We start from the raw sequence: 23669 nt of genomic DNA, 5'->3' as shown, positions 1-23669 counted from the left end.
TGTCTGTCACAGTTTCTTTAGTGTTTGACTGATTTCTATATCAGGTCGTACTTTAAAAGAGGGAAAACTGTAATAAACAATGTGACATGGAAAGTTACCAGTCAAATACGTAATGATATGGGTTACAGTAAGGAAGAACAGACTATTGAATTAATTAATACACAATGTGTGCGTTAAGTATTAATAATTCAGCGGCCCGTCATCAATCATTCGGCCTTTATCACCTTCACCACAAATACATCTATATAACTCGTCTCATTCATAAAACACAAGCTGAAGAGGCTTTTGCTAATTTAACTGCTTCCTCCTTTCCCTGATATGAAACTGTACAACTGTTTGCATACAAAACAAACCCGTTCACAAAGAACACGTTTTTGCATTCCAATGCGCTGCTTTTCCATATTTTATGCAAATATGTGCTAGATGGACGTTTGATGGTGGCGCTCGCTTGTCAAGACACATGGCAAATGACACGCCATTCTACATTCACAATGCTCAAGTTAAACCTAGCTCTGTATAGTATAGAAGCTTGTTTCCACCATGAGATAGAAAAACCCTAATTGCTGCTTTTATCTCATTTTATTTCTTGCAGTTCTGTGTTTCTATCTCACAATTCTGTTTTTCTCAATTCTGAGAAGAAAATTCAGAATTATGAGATATAAACTTGTGAGATTGCAAACTCAGAATTCTTAGGAAATAAGTCAAAATTGTAAGATATAAACTCGCGATGTGTAAACTTAGAATTCTGAGGGAAAAAATGTCAGAATTGTGAGATATGAACTCAGAATAGAGATAGACAGACACAAGGTGTAAACATAATTCTGAGGGAAAAAAAGAATTGCGAGATGTAAACTCTATTCTATTCTAGAATTGTGATATAAACAGAACAGTGAGATGTAACCTCAGAATTGTGAGACAAACTCACGAGGTGTAAACTCAATTCTGAGGGAAAAAAACTATTGAAATATAAACTCAGAATTCTGACAGCAATTCTGTTCTAAAAGCATGGCTCAAGTTAAAAGTAGTTCAAATAAATGAATAAAAAAAATCTCTACTTTGCTTTTTTTTTTTTTCATCCTTACAGCCGTTTCATGTTTTTAAATGCGTGTAACGCCTCTTTTACCGTTGTGCTCGTGTCTTTTTCAGTGTCTCGCTCAACACAGTTTTAAATACATAATACAAATACAAAAACCTTGCATTCTTTTGTTCTACTGTCATGTGTCTCACATTTTTAAATGCAAAAACGTATTCTGTGTGAACGGCCCATCACATTGTCAACCAATCAGAACCGAGAATTCAACATCATGGACTGATTATTGTTACCAAAAATGAAGTTGCTTTTAGAAAATATATAAGAAATTAAGCTGATAATCGGGTTCATGACAGGTGCAGCCCTGCAGGAGTGACCCGTTCAGCTTTTACCAAAAATACTCAGTAGTTTATAAAACCCTTTGTTTTAATGTTGTTTCTGCAGATGTGATATGTTAGTGTGTGAGACGTCACTAAGAGCATAAATAAACTTGGAGGGCAACAAAACATTTGCGTACGGCTCACTAGATCATTAGGACAAAGCAAACCGAAACGGATGGGCTGCAGTCCTGTGGAGGTGTTTGCGTTCCTGAGCTCCCAACGGATGTCATAAAAGACGCTGCTTCAGTTAGTGTCTTCATATTTCCCAAAAATTGCTTGTTTTAGATGAGTGTCTGTCTGTAGGAAACCCACCACCAGTGAAAGCTGGTGCCATACGAGAGCGAGTCCATCAGAGGAGTTAGCGAGGACAGATTAAAAAAATAAGCTTCATGGTACCGCTGTGTGAACACCAGAGACGGATCATCGCAGGTCTAGCATTGATACAGTGTCTTCTGTGATTCTAATGTGGTTGCCACCCTGAGGAAAAAAAACAAAAAAACTATTTATCATATATGATTCATGAAACATAATGCTTATGCCCTTTTAAAACACAGGTAAATAATAGAGGTTGATGTCACTTACAGTAAAAAGAGGAGGTTCTTTGGGGTGCGGATGAAAGCCTTTCTGAGTGCAGGTTGAGATCTCCTCCATGCCGTAGTCTGTCAGCCTGAAGTAGCCCGTCCTGGAGAGGTGCACATGTCAACATCAGTACTACATCAGCGCTTCTCAAGAGTTCTGACTCCCAGGCCCTCATTTCACTTTCATTTTCAAACTTTTTATATTACGATCAAGAGATCATGTTTTTGACAAATGTTCAGTTTTTTTCCTCAGGAATTTCTAAGCAAACAAATATTTTAAAGATGGACATCCCTTAAAATGTATACTCAATACAGAAATTCCCATGGCTTTTTAGGATTATTAATTTCCATGACTTTTCCAACTTAAAAAAAAACAGACAATCAAATAGTTTTTTTAGTCATTTGTGATAACATTTTTGTTTTGTTTACTCCCAAATAGCAATTTCTCAGAAATAAAATTTTTAGAGCTTCAAGTGTATAAAAATATATATTATAAATAGAGAAATTTCCAGAAATTTGGAACTTAGGTGTGCACTTAGGATGGGTTAAATGCAGAGCACAAATTCAGAGAATGGGTCACCACTTGAACGTGTCAGTTTCATTGCTGTCTATGGAGGGTCAGAAAGCTCTCAGATTTCATCAAAAATATCTTAATTTGTGTTCTGAAGATGAACGAAGGTCTTACTGTTTTGAAATGGCATGAAGGTGAGTAATTAATGACAGAATGTTGATTTTTGGGTGAACTATCCTTTTAAGTGTCCAGATAGTTTTTGGGGCCATTGCATCTCACTTGTGCTGCCACTGCTTTCATCTTTCTCATGACTGGACTTACTCATTGAATTTGGGAGAGCAGACGATGGCAATGGACTCCGGCAGCATCATCTGGTATGAGCAGTGAGTATGCAGGTCAACGCTGGACAGGAAGGCTGTTTGAGTGGGGTGAGTCTGTGGAGCAGAGCGACATCTGAATGATGACTGCAGTAAGACTCCATTTCAAAATGATTATTTTCTCATTGATCATTTTAAAATATTACATGCTATTACATATTTGTGGTTCATATCAGTTATATAGCAAGAGAAGGCAGAAGCGTGATGCAAGGTTGCGACTCACATGTATCCAGCCCAGTGTGATGAGGTTGTACTGGTCCTGCACCAGAAACAGCTCCTCTTCATTCTCTGTATCACAGTAATCTGGACCTCCACACTGCTTCGGCACAATCACATGTGTCACCGTGAATGCGTTCCTGTTCTGCAACAGGCACACAAACACTCTCGTCAGATGTCTTAAAGCACTGTATTGGTAAAAGCTTATCCAAGAACTGTATTAAAAGGGTTTTATCTATCTATCTATCTATCTATCTATCTATCTGTCTGTCTGTCTGTCTGAGTGTCTATCTAGCTATCTATCTATCTATCTGTCTATCTGTCTGTCTGTCTATCTGTCTATCTGTCTGTCTATCTATCTGTCTGTCTGTCTGTCTGTCTGTCTGTCTGTCTGTCTGTCTGTCTGTCTGTCTGTCTGTCTATCTGTCTGTCTGTCTGTCTGTCTGTCAGACTCAGTCTGATTAGTGTAGCAAATATCAAGTCTTTCTGTGACAAGGTCTCATAAGTACTAACAGTGCTGGGTAGATTACTTGAATTGTAATCCGTTACTGATTCCACATTACAAATTGTAGTCAGTAACGTAATCCGTTATATTACACATTTTAGGTAATATAATCAGATTACTTTTGGATTACTTCTGATTTAACTCGTTTATAACATAGATTTAGCATAACATAGATAGCATTATCTTGTACCATAATGATGTAAAAAATGCAAAGAGTAAGAAAACTTGTTCCATTCACTGTAATTAACAACATGAAGTGCATTAAACATTATATTATATCAAGGTTTCCCAAACTAGGGTTCGTAAAGGAACTGCAGGGGGGTTGTGAGTTTAATGAAAAGCTGACAATTAATTAAATCATAAAAATTAAAATGAAAATAAATCATTTTAAAACAAACTCCCTTTCGAGCAAAGTCTCTTCACTCAGCGGCCATATTTGCAACGTCCCGGGCAGCTCGTACAAGACCTATCTTAATGAACAGGGGAATCCTGAAATCTCAAAAACTGCTCGCTGAAATTAATTGCCCCATGAATGCTGTTTCTTATGCTCAAATAGTGTTTAAAAAGCTTATTTTTCAGTCTAGACCAGGCAATGCGCATGCGGAGTCATAACGTGCTTATACAGCGCATGTGCATTGGCTGGTCTAGTCAGGTTTCTATGGGAAATGTGGCTCTTTCATTTAGAAAGTGGGACTATTCCTCCATATTGCGCGTTGCAGTTTCTCCCATTCCTAAGTGAACTGTCTTTGTATTTCTATAGTCGTTGTTTTAAATAAAACACTTACTAAAAAAAGATTAAATATTTTTATTTACCTGCATGCCATGAGGTCATTGATCAACATCAAAGAAACCGTGAACATGCAAATGTGATAATTAATTATTGAAATATTTATTTTAAAATCTCAGGGGTACTTAAAGCAAATATATTTGGTGAATAAGGTTTAGATGATTACATGTAACCAAGAAATAACATGAATATGTGCATTTTAATTAGTTATAATTAATAATACATGGTTAAAAAAACCTACAGAGTAGTAATTTAAATAACAATGAATGTGTCCATCAGTAGCTGATGCAATGTTGAAACCCTTCTTAAACCTGAAATGATTTTTTGTAAATCCAGTGGTCAAATGCTGTCGCCACCTGACTAATGACTAGTCTATGTGTGAATGTCCACAAAACTGGACTTATATATATATATATATATATATATATATATATACACACATACATAAATCGGTAGACTATTTTAGAAAGGAAAATTTAAACGATGAAAAAGAGAAATTAGGGAGAATCAATGAATGATGAATAATCTATTGCTATTGTTTGAATAATATGTAATCCAAAAAAAAGTAACTGTAGTCTGATTACGAGTATTTTAAAATGTAACTTACTCTAATTACAAGTACTTAATTTTTGGAATCTGATTACGTAATCCAGATTACATGTAATCAGTTACTACCCAGCTCTGAGTACTAAACTGCTATGCATCTTCTCTATGCTACTTTCTATAGTTACACTTTAGATTCTATATAGAGTGAATGTCGTTAAAAAGAAAACAGGAGAAAACTAAGAATTTATTGGATGAACCAGTTCACCAAATCGGACTGAACCATCTGAAACAGTTTGCAGCTCGAGCAGCACAGATCTACAAGTTACTCAATCAAAACTCACTTTCGGACGCCTGACAGTCACTCCGACTCGAAATGAGCCAAAATACCGGCGTATGATCCTGTGATGCTGGGTTTTGCCAACTCATTCAGTGCTCCAGTTCCTCCAAAAGTCACTGAATTGAAGAAAAAGTTTAGACTGAAGAACCGATAAGCTGCTGTTACGAGCATGTATGAACCGAGCACTTGAATGAAGTGGCGAAATGACAGTTTTTATGGTTTCTCATTATGTAAAAAGGTGAGTTTATTAAGACTAGTTCATTCATTTTATATGTTCATATTTTATATTTAGACATAATTGGGTATACACGACATCATTGGGTATATGTGACATTGCATGATTATGTAAATTAACTGGTGAAACAATTATGTGAACCAGAAGCAAACTGTCCGAAAGATCCAGTTCAAGGAAAAGAACTGGATTTTCCTGTAGCCTGAGGTTGTAAATAATGCGCAGTTTCTTGCACAGACTGATCGTTTCACTTCATAAGACCTCAATATATCATCAGGGGCCACTGGTATTAATTTTGTGCTGCCTGATATGCTTTTTTGAGTCTCAAAGCGCCGGTAGCCGCTGACCTACATATTATAAATCACCAAAGACCATGGTTTGGGTCAAACATTTTCTTTGCTGTTCTACAGAAGAAAAAAAAGTCACCAACAACCTGGATGGCCTGAGCGCGAGTAAATTACCAGTAAATTTTCGTTTTGGGATGAACTATGCCTTTAACAGCTGTTTATTCAAGTTTAAATGTTTATCACAGCAAATTTTTTAGGCAAACATTCATCTTGGTCTGACAAGCCTTTAGCGAATCACATTGAGCCTGGTAACAGGCAAAATTTAGGTGACTCGCAACATTCAATTATGGTACAAAATCATAATAAAGGAATGATAAATCATGTCACAAAGTCATACCAGTCTCCCACAGAGTATCCCACAGGTTTCCACTGCTCTTATGGTGTTGTTATTGGCCAATCGCAGAAATTTGCCGCAAAGCTCAGCAGGAACAGCGATCTGCCGTAAACCATCGACCAATGTAGCTGAAACACAAAGAGAAACACCGTAACAACCTGAAAACACAGAACTAGAGGCTGCTCTATGTTTGCTGAGGATTGAAGGCAAAGCCGTACTGTTGTTACTGAGGTGACCCGGTTTAAGGGAGCGGTCAAAGGTCGGGGGTGCAGCCGTACCGGGAGCTGACGGAGCGTTGTGATTGGCCGAGGGGTACTGTGGACTCTGAGGGGGAGTGGGGGACTCTAGGTAGGGCAGAGGGGGACCCTGGATCCCAGGGATGAGCAGTGTGTCGTCTTGGTGGGGCGCTGGTGTGTTGAACTCATTGACGCGGTGCTGACGGTCCTGCTGCCGGATCATCTCCTCAAACATGCTGAACTGCTCCTGCTCCAGCTGCCTCCTCTGCATGTCCGCCACACGCCGCCTCTCCGCCTCCAGCTCACGCTGCCGAGACATCTCCCGCTCCAGCACCTGATCTTCTGCACGCTAGCAGACGACAGAACCACACTCATAAGACTGACCAAGGTGAAAAAAACCATGTGCATCTTTAAGTTTGAAATGAATCACACCAAACACATCAATAATGTATATGGAAATTAGACTAGGGATGTAACGATGCCCCCCAAACAAATGCGAGACAATTCAAGTCGGATGAGATGTTAAACGAATTGCGATACAATCAGAGTTTATATGAATGCATCTCTGAGGGGAACTGACTGCCTTCAGAAAAGTTTAGATGGTATTTTCTTTTCATCTTGTCTGTGTATAATCAAAGTCCCTTTAACATCTTTGAATGGTCATCCCCATCCTCATCCACAGGGAAACATCAAATTCTTCAAAACTTCGCCACACTTACGATAAAATTTCATATTTGAAATCACCAGTGAAATCTGACAACAACTATCATAAATGTTGTTTATTTTGTTCAAATAGCATTTAAAACACGTCTCAGAACGCTAACTCTTTTTAAAGAAACCGGGACTTTTAACGGCAGCTCCAGTGACGCGCTGACTTTACCGATTAGGGATTGGCTCTTTTGCTCTGAAGGCGAGGCTTCGTTTGATAGAGCGGCCATATTGAGCGATGCATTTTTCCCCATTCAAAACTATACGAGTGACACGTCTTGGGTATTCTATAATGCATATTACAGTAAGCAGTAACCAAGGAAACGCTGGGTCGCTGCTGTTCCATAAGCGCCACCTGCTGTCAGAGAGTGAACTTGCATTTTCATTCAGCCCGTCTGCCGTTTTAGCTTCAAATCTTGAAATTATAGACCAATTTCGCATAGACGTCACAGTTACGTCACTCGCAGCTGCATGCGCATTGCAGTGGCAGAAACACACGGTAACAAGCGGAGTGAAACGGGAAAAATCCACAGAATAAGAGATAAAATGTACTGTTGTGCCTTTGAATGAATGAATGAATGAATGATGCATTTTATATAGCGCTTTGTGTATTGCCGTACACCCAAAGCGCTTTTACAATCATGTGGGGGGTCTCTCTTCAACCACCACCAGTGTGCAGCATCCACTTGGATGACGCGACAGCAGCCACAGGACAACTGCGCCAGTGTGCTCACCACACACCAGCTACAGGTGGAGAGGAGAGAGGGTCATAGAGCCAATCAAGTGGATGGGGATTATTAGGAAGCCATGATTGACAAGGGCCAGTGGAGGGAATTTGGCCAGAACACCGGGGTTACACCCCTACTTTTTACGAGAAGTGCCATGGGATTTTTAATGACCACAGAGAGTCAGGACCTTGGTTTAACGTCTCATCCGAAAGACGGTGCTTTTTACAGTATAGTGTCCCCGTCACTATACCGGGGCATTAGGACCCACACAGACCACAGGGTAAGCACCCCCTGCTGGCCTCACTAACACCTCTTCCAACAGCTACCTAGTTTTCCCAGGAGGTCTCCCATCTCCCTTTTCATTTTTATAGAATACGGTCGTCAAAAACGCCATTTGAAGCTAAACGCAGACGTTTACAGAATGAATGAAACCTGCTATGATTACTCTACTTTTGAAGCATAAATTTGATTTAAACAATTGGTCTACACATAATATTCACATATGCAGTTCATAGGGAATATATTATATTTGGCCTACAGTTACAGCATGAAATACTATTTAAACCTACAACATTTTACATTTAACGTTACCTATTTTGGTTCTTTGGTTCAATTCTTTTGAGACTTTCTTTCTCGCAAATGCATTTACGACTTTATAACTCGATTTAACTCAACTATAGTGAGTTTGTCCATTCTGAGGAGGGGGTGTGGGGATAAACTCAAAAGAGAGAATGACCAGTTGATTTTTCTTATCAGAATTTTGAAATATTGAAAATGAAATTTTAACGCATACCTGCTGCTGGTTAAATGCAATAAAACGAGCAGACTGGACAGAAACGATCGTCAAAAATGCTCACATTTGCAGCGCACACTTCTTATCAGAAAAGGTTCAATAAAGTATTGTCTTTTGTTGTTATGGGCACGTCTAAAGATTTCTTATGGATCTCAGTACTATGTCGTGTATGAAATAATGTATGTGTGCATGTGTGTAAAACAACAAACTGACGATTTATATGCATAATCATGTGTAATTGTAAGTTATATACATTGTTATGAGTAATTGTGGCTGAAATAATAATGTAGCTGTAAAAATAGTTGCCTGCTGAAATTGAAAAATACATTACATCTTCATGACTAGATAGACACGGTGAGTTTGTCTTTACTATACAGGTTAGATGTGAGTCACTCAACCGGAGGTAATCCTGTCAGATCGACCATCCTTTGAGTGAGTACAGGTTGGCCAATCTGGTTCCGTCCGTTAAAGTTAACCTTTTCAAATAACGCGGTCCCGGACAGAGAGTGACCTTACATATGCAGATAAAATCGGAATTTCTTTAGTTATTGTTAAAAAAACAAGCTAACAGACTTCATAGCTAGCGTTAGTGAAGCGGTCAGGGGGATCTTTCTGCCACCACCGAAGCTCCGCCCACAGAAAAACGTCACAATGTTTACTAACAGGAAATTGGTCTATACAACCTAATTTAGATTAAAAACTGCTCATGTTTGGATTGTGATTAAAAAACAGTGGTTGCCTCTAATTTTATATAGAAAGAGCATAGGCAAAACCTTAGTTTGTTTATATGAACAGATTTCTTTTATTTGTGTTACTTATTTATTTGATTTGGGTTTTGTTTTAAAATTTAATATTGAGTTTTATTTTTTGGCATATTTCAATTTTGCAAAGAAATGTGCAGCATTTTGTCCAAGCAATAATAAAAGGACAGTACACCTTTTCATTTGTCATAAATCTCATTAAAAAAAAATAGTGAGAAAATCATATTGTAAAATCAGTATCATGAATCGTACCGCATTGTGAGTTGAATGAAACATTGCATCCCTATTAGACTAATACTATTTTTTTTTTTAAATGAAATAGTAGTAAAATGAATAAATAAATTCATTGTATTGTGACTCTCAATAGTCTCATTGGATATTCATTAAAGTAATATAGTACGTTTTGTGTAAAAAGTTATTTTAATTTTCACAAATTGTGAAAAAAATTGACAACTACATACACACACACACACAAACACAAACACAAACAGGCTATATAGAATTTAACTTTTTTTTGTGGTAACTGGGGATTGGGGGGCTCTGGGGATCTCCATGGTAACAAAAAATATATTGTATATGCTAGAATTACGGAATTACAATAAAATTACTGGAATTTGGGGAAAAACAAATGCATTACTGTAAACAAAATTGGGAAAATGTGTTAAACTGTCATAAAAACAATGTGAGGGGGGGGGGGAAATGGTTTCATCGGTTTTGCTTTTATTCCATGAAAAGCTTTGTTAATGTTTGGAAAACATGTCTCACCTTTTTGCTGATGAACTCAGCATATTCTTTCTCATATCTCCTCCGTAAATGTTTCTTTAGCTGCTCTGCTTGAGGAAAAGCGGTCTCCTTTAGCTTCTGTGTGAGGAACAACAGCAAAATTGAGACAACTAACATGGTATGATGAAAATTTGAGATTATCGATCCAGAGTTCACTAGACTATGTTACCCTTAAAGTCTCCTTCTTCTCAGAAATATTAGACAGCTTATATTCTGGATGCTTGGGGAGCTTTTCAATAAAAAGCCTGGTGGGTTAAAAAGAACCTGAGTTAAACCTGTTATAAGAAAACTGGATATTACCAACATTACACACATAACGGAGACTCCCATTAAAGTTAAAGTGATACTCCACCCAAAAATTAACATTATGTCATAATATACTCACTCCCATGTTGTTCCCAACCCATTTTAATTTCTTTCTTTTGCAGTAAAACACTGAGACTTTTTTCAAATCTCAGAATAAGTAATAAAGAAAGTCACACAAGTTTGGAATGACATGAAGGTCAATAAATGATCAAAGAACTTTCTGTTAAAGTGTCTGTTTAAAATGCAACAGATGGAGCTAGAGCGGCATTCAGGTCTTCTTACGTGATGTATTTGTTGTAGAGGACAAAGGCGTGCTCTGTGTTGCCCTCCTCGGCGTACACGTGGGCCATGCGGATCATCTCCATACCCGAGCGGAAGTATCGGCGGACGGGCACTGCCTCGTTCATGTCCACCGCGCTGCCCTTCTTGGTCAAGGCTCGCACCCGTTCATCTGGGGTCAAACTCACATCGGCGTGGTCCAACATCATGTGGCCAACGTCCTCAATCTACGCCTCCAACCCTGTGATACAAATGAGGACACATTACAAACAAAACTGGATTTCATTTAGTGAATGAAATAATTCAGATAATAATCACAGATTTACTATGCAACTATATCAACTTAATGAATGACACATTCGTTTACATATAAGTCTTAAAGGTACAGTAGCAAAATTCATATACTCTTACTTAGTAGTTTATATTATACTCACTAATAAGTAGTGAACAAATAATACTATTGACTGCGCTGACATATTGTATCGCATAAAGATAAAATAAAGTTTTACAGCTCCAAACAAGTGATATATCACATTCAAAAACTCACTTTACTTTATTTTGTATCATATTCCAAAATAACCAACAGCTGGAGCCGCCTTTTTTGATTTATTTTTTCAAAAAGGTGAATTGTTGTGATACAGTATGATGATTATGTATTCGTGCAGCTAACTGTAGCTGGCTAATGTTAGATTACAAAGCTTTATAAAGTCTTACCGTGGTAATAACGACAGTCTCTGTTTTCCAGATCACGATCACATTAGCTGGGGAAACTCGTCCATCGCCTTTAACTCTATTTCACTGAAATAAAGGCGCGTTAAATCGCGTTTAATGGCTCTGTATCCATCCTCTCCGCTTTAATCTCCAGCACTCACTCACTTCCTCTTCCTGTATGACGCAACCAGCCGCCGCTCTCAGATCAGTCTGGTGTCTCTCTGTTGACAGACTCTGCTGTGTTTCCACCATGAGGAAGGTTTTCACGATTCAAGGTGTGCCAGTTAATATGTAACTGATAAACTTTTTTACTGTTTACTTACTGCCAATAACCCAGGAAGCAAAATTAATGGGGTCATTGCTGTTGTTAAAACAACAGAATTAATTTATTATTATTATGTTACAAATAATGTTGTATTAAATGGGAAATGAATGCAAAATATAGACATTTTTATGGCGGACTTTTCTCAGGTTTTTAAGGCACTGCAGTAAATATTACCTACTGTTCTATGACAGTAAGTGATCCCTGCTATAAAAACAATAGAAAATTTAATGGTTTGTTATAATGGGAATTGTATTGGTTTTAATGGAAACTATAATGGTGTCTACTGGTATGTGATGGATTCTATTGGTGGGATGTTAAATCCTATTGGAAAATGCCCAAAACACACTACAAAGAGGAATTTTGTAATGGTTTTACTGGAAAAAGCTAATGGTTTATAATGGTATTTTAATTAGAATTTCTGTTATAGTTTCTATTGGGCTTCTATTGTTTTAGGTTTTTTTAGCAGGGATTATACACCTGTGTTGCTGCAAAAGATTCTGCTCTTGAGTTTTAATGATGAGATCCGTTGCAGTTAATTATTATTAAACTTTTAAATTTTTTATATTTTAGGGTTTTATATTATTATTTAAATGTTTACATTCAGGTCAATGTTATTTTAGTGTCATTATAGTTTTTGTTAATAATTTGAATTTTATTTTATATTTCGTGTATTCATTCAAACTTTTAGTTTTAGTAATTTTGTGTGCTTTTGACGTTTTTAGCCTCTTAACAGGCTGCAGTACATTCAAAATTCTGCTGCTGGTGTGCTTACTCCACGGGAACACATTACACCTGTGCTTTCAATGCTAGGATTGATTTTCAAATTCTAATTTTAACACATATGGGACTGCACCAGAGTATCTTCGCTCTCTCCACTCTGCCAGTTCTCTTTTACTTTATCAGCCCCCCTGCAAACTTAAGCCTATGGAGGAAAGAGCTTTTTCATTCAAAGCCCCCAAATTATGGAATGCACTTCCTTTTAATATCAGAAATGCACCAACCCTAGATCACTTTAAAAAGTTGATTAAGACACATTTATTTAAGGTTGTTTTTAATTAAATTTTTTGTATTTTTGTATTGTTCTTTTTGTGTTTTAGTTTTTCTGCAGCGCTTTGGGTTTAAGAAAAGCGCATTACAAATAAAATGCATTATTATTATTTATTTATTATTAATGTTTTTTAAAGAATTCTCTTCTGCTCACCATTTATTTGATCCAAAGTACAGCAAAAACAGTAAAAGTTTGAAAAAGTTAACTGTTCTGTTTGAATGTTTTAAAATTTCAAAGCTGAATTTTTAGCATCATTACTCCAGTCACATGATCCTTCAGAAATCATTCTAATATTCTGATTTGCTGCTGAAAAAACATTTATTATTATTATGTTGAGAACAGCTGAGTAGAATTTATTCAGGTTTCTTTGATGAATAGAAAGTTCAGAAATCCAGAAATCTTTTGCAACATTTTGTAACACTTTTGATCAATTTAAAGCATCCTTACTAAATTAAAATTTCTATAATTTCTTTCCAAATAAAAAAAAAAATTATACTGACTCCAAGCTTTTGAATAGTATAATGCATAATGTTACAAAAGCTTTTCATTTCACATAAATGCTGAGCTTCGGATCTTTCAATTCATCAAAGAATCCTGTGTACTCAAAAAAATGTACTCAACTGTTTTAAATATTGATAAAAATAATAATAAAAATGTTTCTTGAACAGCAAATCAGCATATTAGAATGATTTCTGAAGGATCATGTGACACTGAAGACTGGAGTAATGATGCTGAAAATTCAGCTTTGCATCACAGGAATAAATTACATTTTAAAATATATTCAAATAGAAAGCAGTTATTTTAAATAGTAAAAATATTTCACATTCACAATATTACTGCTTTGGCTGTATTTCAGCCTTGGTGAGCAAAGAGAATTCCTTAAAAACATTAAAAATCTTACTGTTCAAAAACTTTTGACTGGCAGTTTATATATTAGTTTTTTATATGTAGTTATTTAAATTTAAATAAAATTAAGAGGTTTATTTAGCTTTATTTTAGTACCTCAACTTACAACGTTGAATTAAAAAAAATGTTGAAGTATTTATTTTTAATTTCAGGTAATGTTTATTGAAGTTTTTGGTTTAGCTTTTTAGTGTTAGTTTACAATAATAACCCAGGTGACAAGAAGAGACCAGTCAGAGGAAAAATCAAACCTTTATTCCATTTCTTTTCAGCGTAGAAAGAATATCACTTGTGAAAAAGTTTCAATAGTGATAAAAGATTGACCACAGTAAATAGGCAAATTAAATCCCATTCATATATTTTTACCCACGTAATAATTCAAAATAGGTCCAGAATTTCAAGAAAATGGATGTGCAAAGCCACTGATTAAATGTCAAATCATCAATCACAGGCTTAACAGAGAATAGAGCGGGAATCACAGTAGGCACACCAGGAGTGTGATAATGTTTTAAATCGCACCAAATAAAACATCCACAATATTTCCCACTTTTAGGATCAAGGGGAGTATGAATATATATCCGTTTGTTTCTCACTCCTGGGAATTATCTAGATTTGGCACAGAAATCTTGCTTCATAAATCCAGCGTGGGTAATTATAATCCTACTGTACACCAAAAACAATCTTCTTTCAAATGCACCATTGACTGCTGCAAACAACAACGGTGGTTTCTTCATCAACTAAACAGTGGACTGCCTGCAGAACTGGATGGCTTCTTTCAACATTAAAGTCACTTGAGTCAAAGATTTAAGAAGAATGAAAAGTGCAACTTGTCAGAAACAGGGCTGAAGTGTTTTTTTTTCCTCAAAGTGTCCAAACGCAGTCCATTTAGAAAACCACAACCGAACCACTGACTGATAAATTCAAATACAATACAAACAGACTCAAACACCTCGCAGCATAGATAGCGTGCACACTGTGTGCAATTAAATTTGCAATTAATTTCCAATTTTAAACCCTAATAAATTATAATATTTTTTTGTTAAAGAAAAATTACATTTAATAAAATTTAAAAAAAACATAAAAACATTTCTTTCTGACGCACTAAATTATTTTTTTTGTTGGGCCGGTGAAAAGGGCAAGTATGAATCTGAACTACAGGTCTGACTGGGCCAGCAAATCAAATCCTTTTTGTTGAGCCCTTCAAAGCTAATTTAGCATTCACCGAGCAGTTAAGATGCTTTCATGGTGTTCTGAATATCTTTCACATAATTACAAAAGCTCGCCACTCCTTTTCTAATCCACACCTGTAGAAAGAATTCACCTGTCCCATAAATGTGTGCAATCAGCTTCAACAAGTGATACAGCAGCCCTCAGAACATTTCAAAACTCAATCATTCCCAATCTCCCATAAAACATCATTCATCTTCATGAAAAAGCAGCCAACATATACTTTCAAAAATATACATATCGGTTCCTTCTGTATTACACATTTCGCCCAGCAATAAATTGAGAAAAAGAAAAACAAAGACAACCACGTACGTAACTCTACCAAAAACGGCTCGGAAATTAAATAGAACCAACATCTACAATATGTACCGGTGTGTTCGTAACACTCTAAACCTGACTGAAGTTCATCCCACAAGTTTTGGAACTACAAGAGACATTGTTTTCAACATACCTGACATGCTATGGATGGATGAGAATTAATAAGATTTTGGATGAGTTAGTGACAGTTGCTGTGCAATGTTTATGAGTGGTGATATATGCCTCATTATGGATAATTCAAGTTTCAAAATCACAGTTCAAATATTTCGATTCATCCACCGCTGACTCATCTGACTGGGTCTTCTCACTGGAAAACAGAATACAGAACACTCAATACAATTTCAATTCAAATGTAAGAGAATTGATTGGTCTAAAAACTAAATTTCCACTGCAGTAAAAACTGTTACATAATGTAATGTAATAAAGTGGCAACAAATGTTTTCTTTATTTAGATGATTTCAATTATGTATTATGTTGCAGTTCCTAATTAGGTTACATTTAACTATAAAGGAGCTTTTTATTTAGTTGCCATAGCTGAGTTTAACTTACATTTGTGTTAATGACAAATAAGAATATAACTGATAAAGACAAAAATATATATATACTGTATATATAGCTTACAACATATCCACATCACATTATTTTGGAAACCTTTTATAAAATAAACTTGACGTTTTTAGAGAATGTTAAGTGGTGTAACCAAGTAAAAAGTGAAATTATCATCATAATGATGACATATTTTCCTTGAACACTTTAAATATATGCGAGAATACCTTTAAGTTTATAAATAAATCAGTCTTTTTACAAATATGATAAATGTTTTGGGAAGTTTTCACACATGACATTTTACTTTCTGAACTAACTTTGTCTTGTCAAAATAAAAATGTTTTTTATTTTATTTTTCTTTCCATGCATTTTGGTCACACAACATGACTGATTTAGCAGACCTAAGCTTTTATAAAACTACAAAGTGGTTTTGTTAAATATATAAAAGCTTTATTAAAGGGGTCATGAACTGAGAAATCAAAACTCCCTGATCTTTTGACATATAAGAGGTTGTTGTGCTATAAAAACATTCTGTAAGTTTCAAAACTTTTTGGACAGCGACAAACGCAGGTCTACGCAGAAACCACACGATAAATTTTACTTGATGAACTTTATTTTTAATAACGCTCCAGACCGCGTCAGTAAGAACTTTGTCCTTTGTTCACTTCATTTTACAGCATATTTGTTTACAAACAAGGCACAATTCGAGCAGGATTTTCAAAAAGATTGAAACTAAAAGACGATGCTGTGCCAACTATACTGTAACACAAGTGTGAGTAACCGTTTTTAATTATGTAATCACCATTACTTTGCCTGTTACTGTAAAAAAAAAAAAAGTGTCCTTGACGTTACCCGTAGGTTTCTGAAGAGCATTTTTGAAGCCCAAAGTAGGCGGAGTCGGCCGTCGCTGTCTTGGCAAGTGCGTCACCACGCATCACTCCCGGATAACGAAAATGGGCAAACAAGTGGGACGTGGGCGGAGCTGGTTGCTGAAACCACACCCACCTAGCTCACCAGTGGTGACAGCAGCAGCAATCCGCCTGTCACTCAACTGGCCACGCTCTTAATTATACAGAACTTTAAGGCTCAATATAATTTAAACAGGCGAGTTAAAAAAATTCACCCCCCTCACAGTTGTCACGAAGGGCAAAATTAGCTATATAGACCAAAATCATTTTTTTGAACCAGACTGTAAACATGTTTTTTTCTGCTGTAAAGTTTGGCATTTTAACATTGGCAGTCTATGGGATCGACTCCCTTTTGCAGCCAGCGTCTAGCGGCCAGTTGGCGAATTACAGTTTAAGTCACTTCCGAGTTGGTTTCACGAGAGAAGGTTGCCGCTTGGTTATTACAGATCGTTTGATACGTATTGAGTTATTTATGCGTTTCTGACTTAAATCACTGCAGCCTCCATCTATGAGGAATGTACGCTGCTGTCAAACATACACAACTATTAGCCAATCACAGCAGTGGGCGTCTACTTCCGAGTCTACAATCCGCCACGCCTATTCAAACAGAGCGTTCTGATGAGGGGGGTCAAAAATAGGACAGAAAATAGCTTATTACTTCTAAATTATAGTGTTTTTTGACGTAAACTCTAGATAACATTACAAGTGGACCTCAGAGAACACTACAAAATAAAAAAAAAAGGCAGTTCACGATCTCTTTAAAATGCTTAAGGTTTTATTTGAATGTTTTTCCTTCAGTATGATATTATGACAGTTTTATCACCCTGGATTTTTTACTTTCTGCTTGATAAAAACATTATTAATAGGAATTTTAATTTAGAAAATGTGCACAAAGAAAAAAAAAAGTCTTATGTATGATTTTTTATGTCTGATTTTAAATAAATGAATAGATAGGAGTCTTAACCCGCTCTGTGTACGTAACGCTACTTACATTTTGGTCGAGTTTGTGGTAATCTGATGTCTTGGGTCTCCGTGAGCCTCTTGATCTTCGGCCCTCAACAACGAAGGCAATGATCTGCAGGCGAAGGTGGAAGAAATGACTGTCATTTAATTGCCATTTGACATCTTTAAAATACAGCAGTAAAAAACTAAAATCACACAAAGTCTCTAGCATGCACAAACAGACCCACTAACCTTGCGCTTGTTGTGGCTGGCGACATACAGCACAGCCACCAGTATAACAGCACAGACCAGATAGGCAAAGAAGTGGCTGTTTTCTGCATTCTCCTCTGGTTGAAAACTTTTCATGTTACCGTCCTTCTTTTCTGTTTTGCTGTTAAATGTACCCTGTTCATTTGAAGGTTCATCAAAAGTACCTTCACCTTCTTCCAGGTCATTTGCCGAATCACCATTTTGTTGATCTTCGTCTGTAGGGATCTCAGGTCCAGGTGTCTTCTCTTCATTCTTGCCATCGGTTTCATCTCCACCATCTTCAGGTTCAGGGTTGTTATTTTCTTCAGCCTCTTCATTTTGGTCAGCTATGGTCGGCTTCTTGTCACCTTTTTCACCACTCAGTTCACCTCCAACGTCTTTATGCTCCTCTTGACCTGTTCCATCCTCTTTTGGTTTTTCTCCACCATCTTCAACAGGTTTAGAGTCTTTTGGTTCATCATCTTTATTTTGTCCAGCTGTGGTCGCCTTCTCTTTAGCATCACCATCTTCTTTTGGTGCTTCTTCATTACCTTCACCAGCTTCATTGTGGCTTTGGTGATCGTCTATTTTATTTGGGGCAGGTGTAGGTGGCTTGTCTTCACCTTTTCTTTCACTTCCCTCAGTGATTATATTTTCTGCTTCATTAGGATCAGGAGGGGTTTGATTGTTTCCATCTTTTTTGTCATCTTCAGGATTTTCAGGTTCGTTTTCCTTAATATCCACTTTCTCATCTTCAGGTGTGTTATTCTGTTCTTCCTTTGGGGTTTTTGCTGGATCCTTATCCTCTGATGTTTTCACGTCATTACCTTTTGGTTCATCTATTTTGCCCTGTGTAACCTCATCTGTGGGAGTTTCTCCTGGAGCGCTACGTGGCAGTGCTTTGGAGCAAACTGGAAAATGAAACAAAAATTACAATAAAATGTTGGGCAAACACACAGTTTAAGCTCATAATATCATCAAACCTCAAATGAAAGAATATATTTTGAAAGTAGCATGTCCTCTATATCCAGTAGAGTTCCTCAGACATGCAGAAACAATGCTGTTCTTTTTATGTTGGTTTTTGCTTTAATTTTTCACCTGTCTGTACATTTTTTACCGATTTACTGAGAGCATACGGTAAATAGGGAACACGCGCGCAGATATGACAACATGTAAACAATGGCGACCTCAAACAGGAAGTCAATCCTATTTACGTAAGTTTCAAAAGCAGGAATGTGGTTGATCCAGGCACAAAAACTGCCCCAAAAACTCACGCATTACAAAAGTGGGGAAAATCAATGTCGTACTTTAGGTGAATAATTAGCCAACAACATGTAGGATAGCCTAATAGCAGAGATTTTTCTTTTTTTTTTATTTCCAAATACAGAGCGCACCAGGACAAGGATTTAGAAGTAAACACTTCACGAGATTTATCAATCTATATTGTCTCCCAATCCAACTAACATCACACGAATATTACTATAACTAGTGTAATACACTGGCTCACCTTGATAGAAGCAGAGGACAACGATAAACAGCGTTGTTAAGCGCATCATGGCTTCAGACAGTGATACAGTGACACAGCGGCACGAGTTTGACAAAGCGCCGACGCTGACAGTGAAGCCAACGCGATTCCGGTACAACGACTTCCGTGTTTACACACAAAAGCCCCACGGTATGATAGAAAATGTGGACTAGACTGCAGGTACACATCTAGTTGTCATTCAGAATTGTTGAGATTGAGAATGAAATAGAATAATATAAATAAAAAATAAAAATAAATGCAAATACCTGATGCATGTTAGAAAATTTAAGTTTCATTATATTTAATGAATTATTGTTTTATGGGCCATGGTGAAAAATATATATATATAGCCTATATACTATTTCCTAGGAAGCCCTAATTTAATTTATTTATACTGGGGAGACTGGGGCTAGTTGTCACAAGATGTAAGTAACTTTTGAGTCTCCGATTACACAAATGTGTTTCTCTAAAAGTGTTATGTTAAATTACAACCATTTTTGACTTCTTCCCTCCGAACTACATATATTTTTTTCTTCTTCTAAAGAACACAATAAAACTACACTGACAAACACTCAGAAATTTCTTTTATAAAGTATTCAAAAAATAATAGTGATGTAGATTTTTTGGATAGCCTAATTACTGAACAGGCCAAATTAGATGAGAAAATAACTATTCCATATAGTAGGGATTAAATGTGCTTAAAGGGACAAATCACCCAGAAATGTACATTTTGTCACCATTTACTCAACCTGAAGTTTTTCCAAACTTGTATGAGTTTCTTTCTTCTGCTGAAAACAAAAGAGGATATTTTGAAGAATGTTGGTAAACAGTTTCTGGTCCCCATTGATTTCCATTGTATTTTCCCCCCATACTATGGATGTCAGTGGGGACCAACAACTGTTCGGACTTCTAAAGCTTACTTTTTATTCCAAATTCCAAAACATTATTTGGGATGTGGCAAATTCAGTTTAACTCCATCTCATGAACCTAATGTCCTGCTAATTCCATCTGCCACTAGAGGCCGCTCTCACCATACTTCAGTCCTCTGGGAGTGCTCTCTTTCAGGATGCCAACACCCCCATCCGGGACTCGGGAGGTGTGACATGTCACTGAATGCTTCCACGAGTATAAAAAAAGATGTGAAATGATGTGTCAGCAGATCAGAGACATTAATAGAGTGGCTAACAAACACAAGCCAATGCTTTTATTTTGTTTTGTTTCATTTTTCTTCCTGTTTTTATTTTATTTTGCTTGTTTTTTGTTTTGTCTGTTTTTTGTTTTGTTTTGTTCTGTTTTTTTTGTTTGTTTTTTTTTTTGCTTTGCTTGTTTTTTGTTTTGTTTTTTGTTTTGTTTTTTGCTTTGCTTGTTTTGTTTTTGTTTCGCTGGTTTGTATTTAGTTTTCTTTTGGTTTTGTTTTGCTTGTTTTTGTTTTGTTTCCTTTTTGTTTTGTTCTGTTCTGCCTGTTTGTGTTTTTGTTTTATTTTGTTTGCTTTAATGTTTGGTTTGTTTTTTGTTTCGTTACCACTATTCACACAGCATATAGTTTCCAGAGGTGTAAAAAGTACTCAAACATTTTACTCAGGATACTCAGTGAAAATTTTACTCAATTAAAAGTACAAGTATCTGGCCAAAAACATACTCAAGTACTCAAGTATTAAAAAAGTACTTTTTTTTTCTGACAGACATACAGAAGTTTGGATAAAGGGAGAAAACGAAACAAAATGCAATGGAAAAGGTCAAACATTTATATCTAGTGCAACAACAACAATTAAAATGCAGCACAGCAAAACACACACACACACAAAATTGCATGGAAAGGGATTAAAAGGAAACTCCATCCTTTCCACCCTCATGCCATACCATATACATATACATACAGTGGGTACGGAAAGTATTCAGACCCCCTTAAATTTTTCACTCTTTGTTATATTGCAGCCATTTACTAAAATCATTTAAGTTCATTTTTTTTCCTCATTAATGTACACACAGCACCCCATATTGACAGAAAAACACAGAATTGTTGGCATTTTTGCAGATTTATTAAAAAAGAAAAACTGAAATATCACATGGTCCTAAGTATTCAGACCCTTTGCTCAGTATTTAGTAGAAGCACCCTTTTGATCTAATACAGCCATGAGTCTTTTTGGGAAAGATACAACAAGTTTTTCACACCTGGATTTGGGGATCCTCTGCCATTCCTCCTTGCAGATCCTCTCCAGTTCTGTCAGGTTGGATGGTAAACGTTGGTGGACAGCCATTTTTAGGTCTCTCCAGAGATGCTCAATTGGGTTTAAGTCAGGGCTCTGGCTGGGCCATTCAAGAACAGTCACGGAGCTGTTGTGAAGCCACTCCTTCGTTATTTTAGCTGTGTGCTTAGGGTCATTGTCTTTGAATCCTATCTCACTGATGATCCAACGGTAGCTGCAAGGATCTCAGGTTGCCTGGCAGACATCTCGGCATGGATGAAAGAACATCACCTCCAGCTCAACCTGGCAAAGACTGAGCTTCTTGTCTTTCCAGCCGCTCCAACTCTACAGCATGACATCACGATCCAGATAGGTTCATCAACAATTACCCCATCAACTTCGGTCAGAAATCTTGGTGTAATCTTTGATGACCAGCTGACCTTCAAAGACCACATTGCAAAGACTGCTCGATCTTGCAGGTTTGCACTACACAACATCAGAAAGATCAGGCCCTTTCTGACGGAGCATGCTGCACAACTTCTTGTCCAGGCCCTTGTCATTTCTAGGCTGGACTACTGCAATGCTCTTCTGGCTGGACTTCCATCAAACACAGTCAAACCTCTACAAATGATTCAGAATGCGGCGGCACGACTGGTCTTCAAGGAACCCAAAAGAGCCCATGTTACACCTCTCTTTATCTCATTGCATTGGCTACCAATCGCAGCTCGCATCAAGTTCAAGACACTGATGCTTGCTCATAGAACAACCACAGGCTCAGCACCCGCCTACATGCACTCACTATTAAGAATCTACATCCCTCCAGAAGTCTGAGATCTGCTAGTGAGCGACGCCTCGTGGTACCATCACAAAGAGGCTCAAAATCACTCTCCAGAACATTCTCGTTCACCATTCCTGGCTGGTGGAACGATCTTCCCACCCATATTCGGAGTACTGGATCCCTGTCAATCTTCAAGCAACAGCTGAAAACTCATCTCTTTCGACACTACTTGACTTCAACCTACACATAACAAAAAAAAAAAAAAAAAAATCTTTCTCCTTACTTATTCCTTCCCTTGCTAGCTTGTACTTATTTAAACAATGCCTGAGACTTGGTGTTACAAGCACTTCCTTTGTCGGATTGCCTCTTCAAGATGAATCGCTTCATGTGTTCCCCAAATTGTAAGTCGCTTTGGATAAAAGCGTCTGCAAAATGACTAAATGTAAATGTAAATGTAAATGTCTTGTTGGAAGGTAAACCTTCGGCCCAGTCTGAGGTCCTTAGCACTCTGGAGAAGGTTTTCGTCCAGGATATCCCTGTACTTGGCCGCATTCATCTTTCCCTCGATTGCAACCAGTCGTCCTGTCCCTGCAGCTGAAAAACACCCCCACAGCATGATGCTGCCACCACCATGCTTCACTGTTGGCACTGTATTGGACAGGTGATGAGCAGTGCCTGGTTTTCTCCACACATACCGCTTAGAATTAAGGCCAAAAAGTTCTATCTTGGTCTCATCAGACCACAGAATCTTATTTCTCACCATCTTGGAGTCCTTCAGGTGTTTTTTAGCAAACTCCATGTGGGCTTTCATGTGTCTTGCACTGAGGAGAGGCTTCCGTCGGGCCACTCTGCCATAAAGCCCGACTGGTGGAGGGCTGCAGTGATGGTTGACTTTCTACAACTTTCTCCCATCTCCCGACTGCATCTCTGGAGCTCAGCCACAGTGATCTTTGGGTTCTTCTTTACCTCTCTCACCAAGGCTCTTCTCCCCCGATAGCTCAGTTTGGCCGGACGGCCAGCTCTAGGAAGGGTTCTGGTCGTCCCAAACGTCTTCCATTTAAGGATTATGGAGGCCACTGTGCTCTTAGGAACCTTAAGTGCAGCAGACATTTTTTTGTAACCTTGGCCAGATCTGTGCCTTGCCACAATTCTGTCTCTGAGCTCTTCAGGCAGTTCCTTTGACCTCATGATTCTCATTTGCTCTGACATGCACTGTGAGCTGTAAGGTC

The 23669-nt window shown here is 37.3% G+C and overlaps 2 protein-coding genes across 4 annotated transcripts; both read right to left on the bottom strand.

Moving 5' to 3' along the window:
• Positions 1-204: 204 nt before the first annotated feature.
• stambpb (STAM binding protein b) lies at positions 205-11721 on the bottom strand. 3 transcript variants are annotated; one of them, XM_058784133.1, is made up of 11 exons: positions 11651-11705; positions 11489-11572; positions 10778-11015; positions 10359-10434; positions 10172-10267; positions 6399-6765; positions 6184-6308; positions 3100-3237; positions 2821-2933; positions 1993-2092; positions 205-1887 (listed from the first exon to the last, which is right to left on the bottom strand). In XM_058784133.1, exons 3-11 carry the CDS (start codon positions 10981-10983, stop codon positions 1831-1833), a joined length of 1278 nt encoding a protein of 425 aa, XP_058640116.1. In that variant the 5' UTR covers positions 10984-11015; positions 11489-11572; positions 11651-11705; the 3' UTR covers positions 205-1830. The 3 variants fall into 3 exon arrangements, with proteins under 3 accessions (XP_058640116.1, XP_058640117.1, XP_058640118.1); XM_058784134.1 differs by having other exon boundaries at positions 6459-6765; positions 11489-11721; XM_058784135.1 differs by lacking the exons at positions 10359-10434; positions 11489-11572; positions 11651-11705 and having other exon boundaries at positions 10778-10910.
• A 2273-nt stretch (positions 11722-13994) lies between these two features.
• Positions 13995-19614, bottom strand: tgoln2 (trans-golgi network protein 2). Its single transcript, XM_058785867.1, has 4 exons — positions 19459-19614; positions 17955-18862; positions 17752-17835; positions 13995-15613 (listed from the first exon to the last, which is right to left on the bottom strand). Exons 1-4 carry the CDS (start codon positions 19505-19507, stop codon positions 15611-15613), a joined length of 1044 nt encoding a protein of 347 aa, XP_058641850.1. The 5' UTR covers positions 19508-19614; the 3' UTR covers positions 13995-15610.
• Positions 19615-23669: the final 4055 nt, after the last annotated feature.

The sequence above is a fragment of the Onychostoma macrolepis genome, chromosome 08 (genome assembly GCF_012432095.1).
Source record: "Onychostoma macrolepis isolate SWU-2019 chromosome 08, ASM1243209v1, whole genome shotgun sequence".
Classification (NCBI taxonomy): domain Eukaryota; kingdom Metazoa; phylum Chordata; class Actinopteri; order Cypriniformes; family Cyprinidae; genus Onychostoma; species Onychostoma macrolepis.
Note: the sequence above shows the minus strand (reverse complement) of the source record. Positions and strands in the feature narration are given on the sequence as shown.